Source organism: Liolophura sinensis, chromosome 6, assembly GCF_032854445.1.
Source record: "Liolophura sinensis isolate JHLJ2023 chromosome 6, CUHK_Ljap_v2, whole genome shotgun sequence".
In the NCBI taxonomy this organism is placed as follows: domain Eukaryota; kingdom Metazoa; phylum Mollusca; class Polyplacophora; order Chitonida; family Chitonidae; genus Liolophura; species Liolophura sinensis.
This window is the reverse complement of record NC_088300.1, coordinates 61,999,143-62,014,833: the sequence shown is the minus strand read 5'-3', so window position 1 is coordinate 62,014,833 and position 15,691 is coordinate 61,999,143. Positions and strand designations below refer to the sequence as shown.

Sequence of the window (15,691 nt, the reverse complement as noted above, 5' to 3'; positions counted from 1 at the left end):
ACGTTATGATGCCTTAACCTCATTATTACTTAGATCAGATCATACTACTTATAACCGATAATTCCCTTCTGGAATTGCATCGTCAGAGCATTGGTGTATTCCTGGACAAAGGAATCATATATTGTACATAGGGCCCTCCGTTGATGAGTGATCATCATGCCATGCAGCGCGGCACAGTTACTCGATTGGCGTCTCCTGTCAATGCGTTCGCTTTGAGCTCAAGTCCAATTCGCGCTGATTTCCTTTTCCTACTAGTACGTGGGAAGGTCTGCCACAATCTATACTACGGAAGGTCGTGGATTTCCCTTGGGCTCTACCCGGTTTCCTCCCAACATCATTCCTACCCGGCTGCCGTCGTATAAGGGAAATGTTCTTGAGTACCTGTACCGATACCGCGTAAAACATCCATCAAATAAATAAATAAATAATATTATATACCTCTGGCCGATGCCAAAAAGGCAGTTTTGAATTAGTCACAAAAACAGAAATGATATTTAAAGGCTTTATTTCGAAATGTTTGTGTGTTGAAGCATGTTGCGTGAGTTTATTAAGCATATCGAACTCATCTCAGATTTACATATTCAATGCCTGAATTAGATCTGGGTACCCGGTAAACAAAACACATTCCTGACTAAGTGGTTTACTAATATATTGGTTATATTATCAAATAGGCCTGTTTCTTTATGGACGAATGTACATGCAGAACTGCAAAAGTTTTGTCCACGGTCTGTTGCGCTTTTCACCTTGCGAATATTTATTTATTTATTTATTTGATTGATGTTTTACGCGGTCCTCGAGAATATTTTACTGATACAACGGCGGCCAGCATAATGGTGGGAGGAAACCGGGCAGAGCCCGGGGAAATCCCACGACTATCCGCAAGTTTTTGAAAGACCTTCCACGTACGGCCGGAATGGAAGCCAGCATGGGCTAGACTTGAACTCACGGCGACCGCGTTGTTGGGGGTGTCATTGCGCTGCGCTGGCGTGCTGACCCCCTTGGCCCCACCTTCCAAATAAGAGAGGATCAAAGATCGAAGCGATGTTAATGACCATAAGCTAACCCGGACTCATCCTCCGTTCTTCAACGCATACTTAAAAAAAAGCCTCCTTACTTAAATCCGAGGACATACCAGCGATGGCTGGGTTCGAGCCTGCGACATCGCTGGGAACGGGATAACTTTTGTAGTGTTTGTCAGAATTGCGATGTTGAGGCGGAAGTGACGAAACCGTCAAAATGAGAGCGAGGCTATCGTTCCTCATGAATGGCGGGACATGCGAGTTGAGAACGGATGCCAGCGAGAACGATCTCAAAAGGTGAAACCACGGCTTGTCGTGGAGGACAACACTGGGCCCCCGTGTTCATATATGTAGAACGGCATTATCTCAATGTGTCTATTAGTGCATGTATCTGTGTTTAATTCTGTAACCAGAAGCCGTTGGTTAGAATGTTGTTGTTGTAGGACAGTGATACTGGTATCCCGAAAATCCGGTATAATGGCTTGAATATTTACTGATACGCGGAGACCGCTGCCATCCTTCATCCGGACGACATGTGCACCCGATTGTCACATTGTATCTGTATTTAGGTACCTCATCGGCCAAGCTTGTTGCATGCGCGATACTTCATATCAAAATCCACTTAATACATGGCCATTCTGCAAGTTGAGACATTCATTGTGCACCTTTTGCAACCATTGACACTAATTTTTTTAGCTACAGTACAGCTGGATCCTGACCCTAAATCCTACACCCATCACGGATGGCGTGAGATAAGTACAACACTCGTGAACCATATGCTGATTATGTTCCCCTCCCTACACAGATGGTCCGCTTATCTTGATTAAGAGTTTCTTATTGTTATAAGGTACCGTGTTCCAGTTACAATGGCCATTCGGTTGTAGATGCGATGTCCTATTTCAACATGTTCGATAAATTGAGAGTAAATTGAATACTGTACCCAATGCATGAAACTGTGATGAAAATTCTGATATGACCCTATGAACCTCCCAAATGCAAATCGGCGTTAATTTGATCTTGACCGTCTTAGAATTTACACAGTTATAACATTGGGACAGAATGAGCATTGCCTATGGAAGGCTTTGAAACTAAACATTATATTGGATTTAGAATGACCTTCAACCAGTCATCACATTTTTACAAGGAAGTGAAAATATATATAACTTTAAACTGAAAATAGAATTGTATGTATACTGAGTAATGCTGTAAAATCCTACTTCGACCATGGCGCCATCATTCGACCAATATCCACGTATGGTTCGCATATCATACACCAACCGTACAGCCACGATGGGTGGATTTAGGTTAGGATCCGTCTATACTGTACTCACCGCGTGATGCCATGCCTACCCGAGTTACCTGAGCTGGTGTGTCAATCATGTTGGCTTCTGTTAACAATCTCACATCAGGTGAAAATGTCACAGCCTTAATATTTTAGTCTCAACACAGCTGAACACGCTATTGGACAACAATGTTGTTTTGAAAGCTTATTTTAAAGTGTGAATTAAAAGTATCGTGATTAGAGCACAAAAGCCACATATCATGGAATTACCACTTGTATTCGCCACCGAATGATATAAAAATTGTAAATTTTGACTTGTATTTTTATTGAACTAAACCTTTATACCCAATATTAAAACTTCACAGTCGATTTCTTGGCTAAAGCCCCAGGTAGCTATTTCAACTTTCTTTATACCGGGCTGGCAGAGTATCATAGTCACAGGGGGAACCGAGGATAAACCATACACAGCTTCATGCTAAATCTGATAAATTTTTTCTCAACAGTGTCTGTAGTCCTAAGTAGGTCTCAACTGTGGCTCTTACCTCCCAGCTTGCCAGCACACACAAATATTCCACTCGGTAATGCACACCCGTCCCAAACAGGATGACTTCAAACGTAAAAAAAAAGACAGCAAATAATAGAATAGTACTTAAGCAAGAAGAGGGATGGACACAGACTTAACCAACCACAGCCATTGATTTTATTTTGATTTGCGAGGAAACTCTGTAAATCAATGCTTAATCAGGAATTCTTACAAGGCCATGGTACGCGCCATGTAAAGCAACCGGAAACACAATGTTGGGTCACTAAAGGCAAACCAGGGTTTGGGTGTCTTCAGTGGAAACCTCTTTGTTCTTGAGATATAGAGATAACTTGTGTCTGATTGATCAAAACTGATATTATGGTGGCCTTTTTGATTTTCTTTCTGTGTGCGATTTTGCTTATTTTGGACTGACATATCTCCGTTAAGCAACTTCAGTTTTTTAAACTTCATGTCGTATACTGCATCAGTGCAAATATGCATTAGGTCTAGTGTTGTATTTACTTTTACAGGTATTCGTGTAACCATGTACCCAGTGTGGGTAAATTTATATAAACCTTGTAATGGTCACATGGCATAACAATGCATCCAATACTGAAGAAGTGGGAATCACTAAATGTTGTGTGTATTTTTCAAATTTCAGTGTCCAAGACTGTCTGAATACGTAAATTAGGTTGCGATAGCTTTTGACCAACAGACATGAGGAATGAAGCGAGGGATGGTGGCCCAGGCAGGGTGTTGAGTAGCCCAGAGACTGAGTGCAGGTCTGTTACTGACCTTGTTGAGGACAGAGAGAGCTCTGGGTCTGAGTGTACATCCACAGAGCCTGATTCTGAGAGTAAACCAAACCTAAGTGACACCATCCCAGACACTAGCCAGGACACCCCACAGGACACAGCTGATACAGAAGCCATACACATGTCAGATTCGAAACCCAATGAAGAGAGAACAGCAGGTGGGGTGGAGGGCAGAGCACTTAGACAAAACACAAGAGCAAATATAAGGCCTGGGCATCACAGTAGAACACAGTCAAGGTGCCCACCACGCTTGGACGAGTATGGATTTTTGTGTGATGACGATGATTTGGAATATCCCAAATGCCATAAATACTTTAAAGGGTAAATACTTGTGCCTTTACAATTCCCTATTGTTTCATTGAGACATTTTGAAATTTCAGAACTTACGCCAACCTTTTCAACCACCCCTGCAACAAATGTTTTGAAACATTCAGGGAGAAATATGGAGTATAGAGAACTAAATTTCAGTTTTGTGAAGCTTGCATCTTTAGTGTGACACGAACAAATCCTTTTTACCGCCATTTCCGTAATAATTACATGCATAAATTGCTGTGGAAAAAGTGCTTTAGTGGTTGAAAAGGTTGAAGATTTACAGTATTAAATGATGTTTGAAATGAATTTATTTTTAGTCTTTCATATGCATTTTAGGATATATCGTAATAAATGAAAGTACAACAATCTTCTCGGCATTACTTTTGTGGCATATAAATGACTATTAACTACAGTTTTCCTAAAGCCCCCTTTGGTCAGTCTGGAATTTAAATTGCCGCCGTCGTATAAGTGAAATATTCTTGAGTACGGCGTAAAACACCAAGAAGGAGGGTGGAATTTAAATTTAAAGTTTGAAGTCAACAGTTATGGCTGTCAAAATAACTTCATTGGGAGGGGAGGGGAGAAGGGCGTGGCTTGGGAATGGTAAGCTGTTCCTGAAAGTTTATCATGACCAGTCATTTCTCGAAAATGAAAATTTTGTGGAACTGGCTTTCTTCTTTTCCTCTAAAATCATAGTCTTTGTTTTAAAAATGTGCTGTTTATCATCAAGTTGTTAAACTGCATTTTCATCTTCATAATTATGTGTAATACTAACTGAACAACTGATATATCAAGCTGATATGAGATATGAGCACTTAATATTCTATATTCAGTTGTGAGGTGGATGAACTGGTGGAAAAGAAGTGGATAACGCTATTAGAAGATGACCAGTGGACCAAGCATCAGACCTCAGCGGCCAAGGTACATGGACTTGTAGACATGTAGTGTCTCCTCCTATCTGCATTTATAGAATGGGGTCCTCCATAAAACTGATATGGACCATGCATGTTGATATCTTTTATCTGAATAATTGACTTGTTTATCCTGGTATTGAGAGGTAGAAACAAGCCACTTCTGATAAAGTGTTGCATCTCTCCCTGGATCCCAGTACACAAAAGCATAACCTTTAAAGCGTCTTCAAAACAAAAACATACCACATTTTGGCATAATAATAAAGGAACCCACTTTACAGTTTGATTATAGAATGAAAATTCTTATTCAACAACGATGTTTTTTTTTTTCAACTAAACCAAAATAAGTATGAATGTTTAGTTCCTGTGCTTAATAAATGTGACGTCTAGAGACTTTTGTTTTTCAGATTCAGTCCTACATTCAGAAGGGAGTTCCCCACTGCTACAGAGGGCGCTTATGGGTCAAACTGCTAGATGTGGAAATGCTAGCTATGAAAGCAAATTTTAGTTACAAGGTAGGATAGTCTGTAGTTTTATGCAGAAATCACAACCACCATCTCTTATCAGCTAGAATTTTGAATGGATTGAGCATATCATTGTTTTCTTCATTTTATCTTTGAGTTGTTTTTTACTTTATTTTATGACATGATATAAAGTATTGTTCTTGACAGCCAGATATCATCTTACCTTGAAAATATATCTCCAAACACCTTTCTAAGAGCTGGAGAAAGCTGTCAGTATCAACAAAAATATGTAATGTAAGTTTAATTTCCAAAAGTAATATTTTATGACTTTACCACATCAGATGCACATCTGGGGAAATCTTTTAGGTCATAAATTGTGAATATCATCAAATATTATTTGTGGAGTTGAAACTTAAATATTTCCAGTTTGATATTATCCTACAAAACAAACCTCAAATCACCATTCTAAGATCACACAACTCTTAAAATCTTGTCAAATTAGTAAACTTAGTCCTGGATGGAAATTTTATTTATTTATTTTGTTGGTCTTTTATACTATAGAATATTTCACTTATATGACAGCACCGAACATTAAGGTGCGATGAAGGCAGACAGAGGCTGGGAGACACCCACGACCATCTGCAGGTTGTTGGTCAATGAAAATTTGGGTCATTTCCCACATACTGTGGAGGGGTTGAATTTGCAGGGTAAAAGCAGTATGTTTGGAATTGTTCCAGGCAAATGTGGTGTCGATGAGAGAGCAGTTGGTGGAACTGGGGATCAGTGAATTTCAGTTTGCGGAATCTCTCAACGTGCTGGGAAACCTGAGGGATGATCTACCGCTAGAAGGCCAGGAGAACAACTCCACGTCACACTTCATTGATCCTGTCACACTAAGACAGATATTCTGTGACATAGGTATAGTCAGTTTTAAATAAGAGTCCCTAGATACAGGAGAACAACTCCACATCACACTTCATTGATCCTGTCACACTAAGACAGATATTCTGTGACATAGGTATGGTCAGTTTTAAATAAGAGTCCCTAAATACAGGAGAAACACTTCACGTCACACTTTATTGATCCTGTCACATTCAGACAGATATTCTGTGACATAGGTATAGTCAGTTTTAAATAAGAGTCCCTAGATACAGGAGAACAACTCCACGTCACACTTTATTGATCCTGTCACACTAAGACAGATATTCTGTGACATTGCTTTGGTCAGTTTTAAATAAGAGTCCCAAGATACAGGAGAACAACTCCACATCACACTTCATTGATCCTGTCACACTAAGACAGATATTCTGTGACATTGTAATAGTCTGTTTTAAATAGGAATCTATAGATACAGGAGAACAACTCCACGTCACACTTTATTGATCCTGTTGTTGCCGAGGGGGATAACACGCCAGCATGGTGCAATGACCCAGGAGCCTCCCAACAATGTGGTTGCTTTGAGTTCAAGTCCAGCTCATGCTGGTTTCCCCTCCGGCCGTAGATGTTTGTGAGTTGCCCTCAGGCTTTGCCTGATTCCCTCCTACCTTAATGCCGGTCGCCGTTGTATAAGTGAAGAATTCTGGATGATGCCTTAAAACAGCAAATAAAATAAATAAATCATTGATCCTGTCACACTCAGACACATATTGTGTGACATAAATAAAAGGTAAATATGGAGCCTATGGCTGCTGGAGAATAGCTCCACATTACACTTCATTGGTCCTGTCACACTCAGACAGATATTCTGTGACATAGGTAGTCAGTTTAATGCAGAATATACAGATACGGGAGGTTATAGTGCCCGTCGGATGCAGACTGACATATTCTGTGACATATATGTAGGTATGCAGAACGTATACAGCTTATATAGCCTGTCGTAATCTCAGTACAACATGCTTGATTTTTAAGAAATTTTAATTGGAAAAGTTACAGTTATGCTAATCAGTGTTTTGATCGTACATGTATCATCAAGGGGCCTCTGTGGCTGAGGGGGAGCATGTCAGCATGGCGTAATGATCCTGGAGCCCCTCACCGATGTTATTGCTGTGAGTTCAAGTCCAGCTCATGCTGGCTTCCTCCCCGGCCATATGTGGGAAGGTTTGCCAGCAACCTGCGAATGGTGGTGGATTTACCTGTTTTCTGCCCGGTTTCCTCCCACCATAATGCTGGCCTCCGTAGTATAAGTGAAATATTCTTGAGTACTGCGTAAAACATCAATCAAACAAATAAATAAATGAATACATGTATCATGATGTTTTCAGAGCGTACATACCCAAGTCACAAGATGTTCTCCAGCCGTTGTCAGGGAGGTCAGGAGGGCTGTGCTGCTCTATTCCGGGTTCTATCTGTCTATGCCCGGTACAACCGCGAGGTCGGCTACTGTCAAGGTAAGTCACCAGTAGATGTATGTAACAACCTTGTAGATTTAGCCAGAATTTGAAATCAGGTTGTCTCCTGTCAAATTTTCTCATATTTTCCCTATCTCTCCCGTCTTAATTTTGTCAGAATAAGGCATCTCACAGACACTGAGACTATCCCCTGGCTAAACCTATGGTCAAAATTGTAGCTACCCTATAGATGCTATCTGCAGGAAACCCAGTACACCTGACCAAATATGATGACAACAAGTCCTGTGACAGGTTGTGATAATTTCAGCCAAACAAAATGGAATGAAAAATAAAACAAATGACCTATAATTTCGCGTATCTTTAAAAGTGAATAAATGCCGTAAAATATTACTTCTGGTGCTAAAGCTTACATTTTTTCCGGTAGTGAATCATCTTGCTAAGCAAGCTGAGCAACTTACATATAGTCATGGGTAAAACTTCAGGTCATTTTACCAATTTCAAAATTTTGTAAATAATGTGGATAGGTGATGACATTAAAAGCCTCTGTCTGGTTATAAAAAGTAAGTCACTACTATTGTTGTCTTGTCCATATTATAGCAAAATGTGGCAAATTAACAAACTTTGACCTAACAAGGTATCTTTCCTCCCCTAGGCATGTCGTACATAGCAGGAATGTTACTGATGCAGATGTCTGAAGCTGAAGCTTTCTGGTGCTTAGTGGCACTTCTTGAGAGACCGAAATACTTGCAGGGAATTTTTGGTCATTCTTTGAAAAAGTAAGTGTTTGTCATTCAAAAGTGTATGTGTTGCCCAAGAACCAGCGCTGGCTTTGTACTCCGCTGAAGCGGCTCTCTTACTGTGGAGTCAGTAGACTCCTCACCACGTTGTGTTCTTGAGGCCAGCTTTCATTGGATTGGTTGTGACAGGAATGGGGTAGATGTTTTTGTCCAAAGGACAGTGGAAATGAAAATCTTCTCTAAAAATCTGTCTCTAAAAAAATGCCTATGTTTTCTTTTGTCAAATGACATCAGTTATCAGCAAATCAAATTTCTCACACTGAGGGCAACATTGAGTGATAACTGCTTCCAGATATCTTGCACATGCAGTGTTGAGCTTTTGTTGTTGTAAACTTTCGTAATTCTGCATTGTTTAAGGAATAACCGCAATGCAAAGGACTGATACTTAGGCTAATCAGAAACAGGCTACCAAAACAGCTGTGTACCCGGCATGGTCAAGCTTCGATGTGAAAAATTTCTCTTTGACGACATAGGAATTACATGGAGATTTTGTGTCACAATTAATGGAATGGTTCTCCACACAGGATGAAGAATTATGCTGCTGTGTTCAAGAAACTGCTTGCCTGCAGGCTTCCTGTCCTGACCAAGCATCTGGTAGGCAACTTTTGTTCATGATATAGTGTAAACAGAACATTGATTCTGCTGTGTGAACAACAGTTCTGAAGAATTAAACTCAAATGTCTGATGAAAAATGGCTAGTTTATTTCCTTTCTCTTCATGTGGCCCATCTTAAAAAGCAAAGGCGAGAAAGCAAAAAGGCATAAACCAAAAAAAAAATTAAATTGTGGTATGAGAACAAGCGGGTGATTGTTTAATAACATGAATGTTGAACTGAGCTATAGTTGTCCCTTGTAGAGGTCATTGGAGTTACAGCCCTTGATGTTTCTCACACCTTGGTTCATGTGTGTGTTTGCTGAGCTCCCCTGCTGGGACACCGTCCTCTTTATCTGGGATCTCTTCCTCCTGGACGGTAAGTGTATATGTTCTTCAGCTGAATTCACTCTTCAGATCCCAGCCTTTCTGGTACTTGTGTCACAGTGTACTTCTGTTTGTTCTATCAGATTTGAGTACAATCTTCCGAGTGACGCTGGCCATAATGCAGGTTTGTGGAACAAGGATGCTGGAATGTGGAGATCTGTCCAGCCTGTTACCTGTGCTGTTAGATGTATCATGCACTTGTGTGACAGTGTACCTCTGTTTGTTCTGTCAGGTTTGAGTACAATCTTCCAAGTGGCACTGGCCATAATGCAGGTGTGTGAAACAAGGATAATGGAATGTGGTGATCTGTCCAGTCTGTTACCTGTGCTGTTACATGTATCACCAGATATGTAAGTGACAGTACTACTGCTACAGGCTGTTTGTTGTATTTAATGGTTGTATAATACTTGTACATGTGACATAAAGATAAAAAAACCCAGTAAAAGTCAGTTTCTTTATGTTTTACCAGTATTAAGTATTACCAGTATTACATGTGCATCTACTTTGTTGTAGTTTAAAAGTCGCATAGTTTGTAAACAAAAGCAGATACATGGTGTTAAAAGAAAAAAAGTGTTCCAAAGATGTTTTCACAAGAAAGACCAAGAAAAACAAAAAATTTGAAAATACCGCTAAAGTTTTTATTCATCAGCCAAATGCCTAAGGGTATATTGTCTTCGGAGTTGAATCCAGTCGTTGAGTCCATCCATTTCTTGATACACGGTTTACACTTTATATTCACCACCGTCATATAAGTGAAATATTCCTGAGTATGGCGTAGAACACCTAGGAAATAAAATATACACTTTATACTCCATCTTTTGAAAGTACATAAGCAGGTTTGCCAAATTTAAACTGCATGAAACACACACTGAAGAATTGGGAAGAACTCATTTTCTATTCGTTTTGTATGACTTTAGACAAATTTTTTTAAAGTTATTGGGGTCATTTTGATTATATTTTGTGATCGTCATGATGAAAGTTTCATTAAACTTGTTCCACAAGCGTAGAAAGTGTAATTGGTATTGACCTCTTTTTATCAAGTTTGTGTAGCCTTTCTCTGTTTACCTTGACTAGGTGTCACTATGAAAACTTGTTTTTTTCTTCAGAGTTGTTAAAGGTAATTTTAGCTATATATTGATTCATTAAGCTTATTCCACAAGTGGATTTAGTCATTTAAGAGAAAAAAAAACATTTAGGTGTTCCTTGACCTTGACCTAGTTTATCAAGTTCGTTTGACCTTTCTCTGTTTACCTTGACTAGGTGTCAGTATGAAAACTTGGTGCCGGTGCTTTTGGAAATCCACATTGAGCCATGGGAGATAAAGTCTCTTCTGGCTGTCATCTCAGAGGAAGAGGATATACGACAGAAACGCAAGAGGATTCTATCTGGGGAGACAGAGAACAGCTTAGATGGAGATGCCAAAAGACCTAAAAGTGAGCAATGGAGAACTCCTAAAACTCAATCCCGCCTTTAATCAGCAATCCAAACTTTATGAGCTTTTTTATACTTTCCATTATTACCTCAAAATGATTGCTGTATGTATGCTCATAAAACACTTACAGATAGTTAGTGCACAAGCACTGCAGCGTCGCAGAAGAAAACATTGTGTTCTAGTCCCCAGAGTCCCCCATTGCACTGGGAGGCAAGAAACGTCTTGTACCTGGACCTGAACCTCTGTAGTAAAAAGAAACTGGTAGTTTGATATTGATTAACTATTTACTATATCGCAGAATAAAGTGCAATACTTTCATGTTGGACAAATTTGGAATAGCTGTTAACGCTTGTTAGGTAGATGCTAAAACAAATGTAAAAACACATTCACTAGCTGAAAAACAGGCAGAGGGGCAAGTTAAAGTAATAAGCCTATTCACATTTTCCATGCGTTCATTCTACTAAGAAGATGAGGGACAATTGAACACTGTCCTCAAAAACAGTTGGATTATTTTTTATATTGGTCTTTCATCTAATATATAGTTCATTTTAGTGTTTTCTTTGCCCTTTTAAATGGGATTGTTTTACCCATGATGTAAGAGTTGTTAATATTGTGTTTTTGTTTGTTTTTTTTGTGTCTCAGTGCAAACTTCTGGTGAGTCATCATCTTCCCCATCCATCTTCAGAAGATTTATCAACTTTGTGACAGGAAAGACTGAGCCGAGTCAAAAGCCTGCAAAGCGCACTCATACGCAGCGTCTTCTGCAGAGAGCGCATTCTGAACGAGTCACTCGTAGGCGACATGCACAATTGGCTGCGACAGGCCCGTCCAGTGAAGAATTTGGAGGAACGCCAGGGACACCTGCTGACGGGAATGCTCATCATAAGTATGTGTGAAACCACTACTTTAATATAGAATGACAAATTCAAGACCCATATGTGTACTTCATTGTCAAGTCTCTATCTTGGGGCCTCCGTGGCTCAGTCGGTTAGCGCGCTAGCGCAGCGTAGTGACCCAGAAGCCTCTCACCAATGCGGCCGCTGTGAGCTCAAGACCAGCTCATGCTGGCTTCCTCTACGGCCGTACGTGGGAAGGTCTGCCAGCAACCTGCGGATGGTCGTGGGTTTCCGCCGGGCTCTGCCCGGTTTCCACCCACCATAATGCCGGCCGCCGTCGTATAAGTGAAATATTCTTGAGTACGGCGTAAAACACCAATCAAAAAAAAAAAAAAAAAAGTCTCTATCTTAAACTTATTTCCTGCCGTTTGTATAAATTATACTAGCTTTGCTTATTCCCCTCCCTAAACTGTTTTGTGCTTATCCCTCTTTTCGATAAAGTTGCACTGTGCTTATCCCCTCCCAAAGTTGTAGGCTACTCTTCTTGTTTTCCTCCCTAAACTGTTCTGTGCTTACCCAACTTCCTCTAAAGCTGCACTCTGCTTACCGGGTATTCTCCTCCCTGCTTTTTACCCTCCTTATTCTCCTCCCTGCATTGTACTCTGCTTGTTTTCACTTGTGTCTGTTTTACCTTGTAACTGTGTACAGGAGGACTTCACCTGCTTGTTCTCCTCCCTGTGTTGCATTCCACTAATTCTCTCTCCTACGCTATAGCCTGTTTCTCCTGCTCCCCGCATTGTTATCTGCTTATTCTCCTCCCTATGCTGTACCCTGTTTATTCTTGTCCCCTGCATTGTACTCTGCTTATTCTCCAGCCTGTGCTGTACTCTGCTTATTCTCTTCCCTGCATTGCATGCTGCTTATTCTCCCCTCTGTGTTGCACTCTACTAATTCTCCTCCCTACGCTGTACTCTGTTTATTCTCCAGCCTTTGCTGTACTCTGCTTATTCTCTTCCCTGCATTGCATGCTGCTTATTCTCCCCTCTGTGTTGCACTCTACTAATTCTCCTCCCTACGCTGTACTCTGCTTATTCTCCAGCCTATGCTGTACTCTGCTTATCCTCTTCCCTGCATTGCATGCTGCTTATTCTCCCCTCTGTGTTGCACTCTACTAATTCTCCTCCCTACGATGTACTCTGTTTATTCTCCAGCCTTTGCTGTACTCTGCTTGTTCTCTTCCCTGCATTGCATGCTGCTTATTCTCCCCTCTGTGTTGCACTCTACTAATTCTCCTCCCTACGCTGTACTCTGCTTATTCTCCAGCCTTTGCTGTACTCTGCTTATTCTCTTCCCTGCATTGCATGCTGCTTATTCTCCCCTCTGTGTTGCACTCTACTAATTCTCCTCCCTACGCTGTACTCTGTTTATTCTCCAGCCTATGCTGTACTCTGCTTATTCTCTTCCCTGCATTGCATGCTGCTTATTCTCCCCTCTGTGTTGCACTCTACTAATTCTCCTCCCTACGCTGTACTCTGTTTATTCTCCAGCCTATGCTGTACTCTGCTTATTCTCTTCCCTGCATTGCATGCTGCTTATTCTCCCCTCTTTGTTGCACTCTACTAATTCTCCTCCCTACGCTGTACTCTGTTTATTCTAATCCCCTGCATTGTACTCTGCTTATTGTCCTGCCTGCATTGTACTCTGCTTATTGTCCTGCCTGCATTGTACTCTGCTTATTGTCCTGCCTGCATTGTACTCTGCTTATTGTCCTGCCTGCATTGTACTCTGCTTATTCTCTTCCCTGTGTTGTATTCTGTTTATTTTCCTCCCTGCATTGTACTCCGCTTATTCTCCTCCCTGCATTGTACTCTGCTTCTTCTCCTGCCTGCATTGTACTCTGCTTATTTTCTTCCCTGCATTGTACTCTGCTTGTTTCCTTCTCAAAGTTGTACTATTCTTATCTGTATTTCCCTCCCCTATTCCCAGTTTGCCTACATATATGTATGTACTTTTCACTTGTGCCTGTTTTACCTTGTAGCCGTGCACGGGAGGAGTTTACCTTCAGGATGTTTAACACACCCGCCCCTGTCAGGAGATCTCAGGGTCGTCAACTGGCCCTGTCCCACAGTTCAGTCCACAGTCCAGAGATAGAGCTAGAGCCCATGACCTTCTCATCCCAGGACTATGACCATTGACTGCCTCACGCAGGTGACCTGTGACTGCCACACATTGGTGACCTGTGACTGCCACACATTGATGACCTGTGACTGCCACACATAGGTGACCTGTGACTGCCACACATGGGTGACCTGTGACTGCCATACACGGGTGACCTGTGACTGCCATACACGGGTGACCTGTGACTGCCATACACGGGTGACCTGTGACTGCCATACACAGGTGACCTGTGACTGCCACACATGGGTGACCTGTGACTGATATACATAGGTGACCTGTGACTGCCACACAAGGGTGAGCTGTGACTGACACACATGGGTGACTGGTGACTGCCACACATGCATGACCTGTGACTGCCACACAAGGGTGACCTGTGACTGCTACTGCCACACAAGGTGACCTGTGACTGCCACATATGGGTGAATGGTGACTGCCACACATTGATGACCAGTGACTGATACACACGGGTGACCTGTGACTGCCACACAAGGGTGACCTGTGACTGTCACAAATGGGTGACCTGTGACTGCCACACACGGGTGACTTGTGACTGCCACACATGGATGACCTGTGACTGCCCTACACTGGTGAAAGTGTGTGAACTGTGGCTGCCACACACAGGTCACCTTTGACTGCGACACATGGGTCACCTGTAACTACGACACATGGGTTATCTGTGACTGACGCACATGGGGGACCTGTGAGAGACACATGGCTCACCTGTGAGTGACACACATGGTTGACCTGTAACTAACACACACAGGTGACCAGTGACTGCGACACTTGACTGACACACATGGCTAAAGTGTGAGTGCCTCAGATTGGACAATAACACAATAATTCCACAGGTGCCGTGTTTTGGAATTAGTCATTTGGAATTAGTTTTTTCGCCAAAAGTGGAACATATTGCATATGTGCACATATTTCATAAAAGTGGACAACTTCTTGCCAAGGAGGACAATCTCGAGCCTTTTATACCCAATAATGTACCCTATTATTTCATCATTTAAACTGTTACCATCATCATTTTATTATGTGCATCAATGCCAGATCGTTTAAGCTCGCAGCAACATATAGTCTAACCCTAACGTACGCTGGCAGAAGGAGATTGTGGTACATGTATTTACACCTGCCATGGTCCTGATATCTCAGGGTCGTCAACTGGTCCTGTCCCACAGTTCAGTCCACAGTCCAGAGATGACGTGTGGCTGCCACATAAGGGTGACCTGTAACTGCCACACACGAGTGACCAGTGACTGATACACACGGGTGACCAGTGACTGCCACACACAGGTGATCAGTGACTGCCTCAGATTGGTGAAGAACACAACTCCACAGGTGCCATATTTTTGAATTAGTCATGTTTTTTTTTGCTAAAAGTTAACAATTTTTGCATAATTGCGCAATTTTTATAACTGTGGACAATTTTTGCCCAGGTGGACAATCTCGGGTCTTTTATATCCAATACTCACTATTTTATCATTTAAACTGCTACCATCATCATTTGCTCGTGCAGTTTGCTTCCCATCCATGTCAGATAGTTTAAGCTCACAGTCACGTCATCTAACACTAACTTGTTAGACGATATGTGCAGAAGGAGATTGTGGTATTAAGGAGATTGTGGTATTAAGGACCACACATGGACGAAGGCTGCATAACTTGTAGTGTACTTCTGCAGTTTGCAGGTGAAGAAGAAAGATAAGGTCACACTCCAAATACTTGTGTTGGTATTTTATGGGACTTGCAGAACAGATTGTATTTCGCACAATATGTTGTTTTGGTTTTATTTTAGACTA

General features: G+C 41.5%; 1 protein-coding gene across 1 annotated transcript; it reads left to right on the top strand.

The window, feature by feature from the left end:
- Positions 1-3,541: 3,541 nt before the first annotated feature.
- LOC135467413 (TBC1 domain family member whacked-like) lies at positions 3,542-14,316 on the top strand. Its single transcript, XM_064745187.1, has 12 exons — positions 3,542-3,960; positions 4,785-4,872; positions 5,270-5,377; positions 6,064-6,244; positions 7,588-7,713; positions 8,327-8,450; positions 8,996-9,065; positions 9,327-9,441; positions 9,682-9,799; positions 10,710-10,882; positions 11,524-11,767; positions 13,756-14,316. The coding sequence occupies exons 1-12, from the start codon at positions 3,542-3,544 to the stop codon at positions 13,910-13,912; spliced, it is 1,923 nt and encodes a 640-aa protein (XP_064601257.1). The 3' UTR covers positions 13,913-14,316.
- Positions 14,317-15,691: the final 1,375 nt, after the last annotated feature.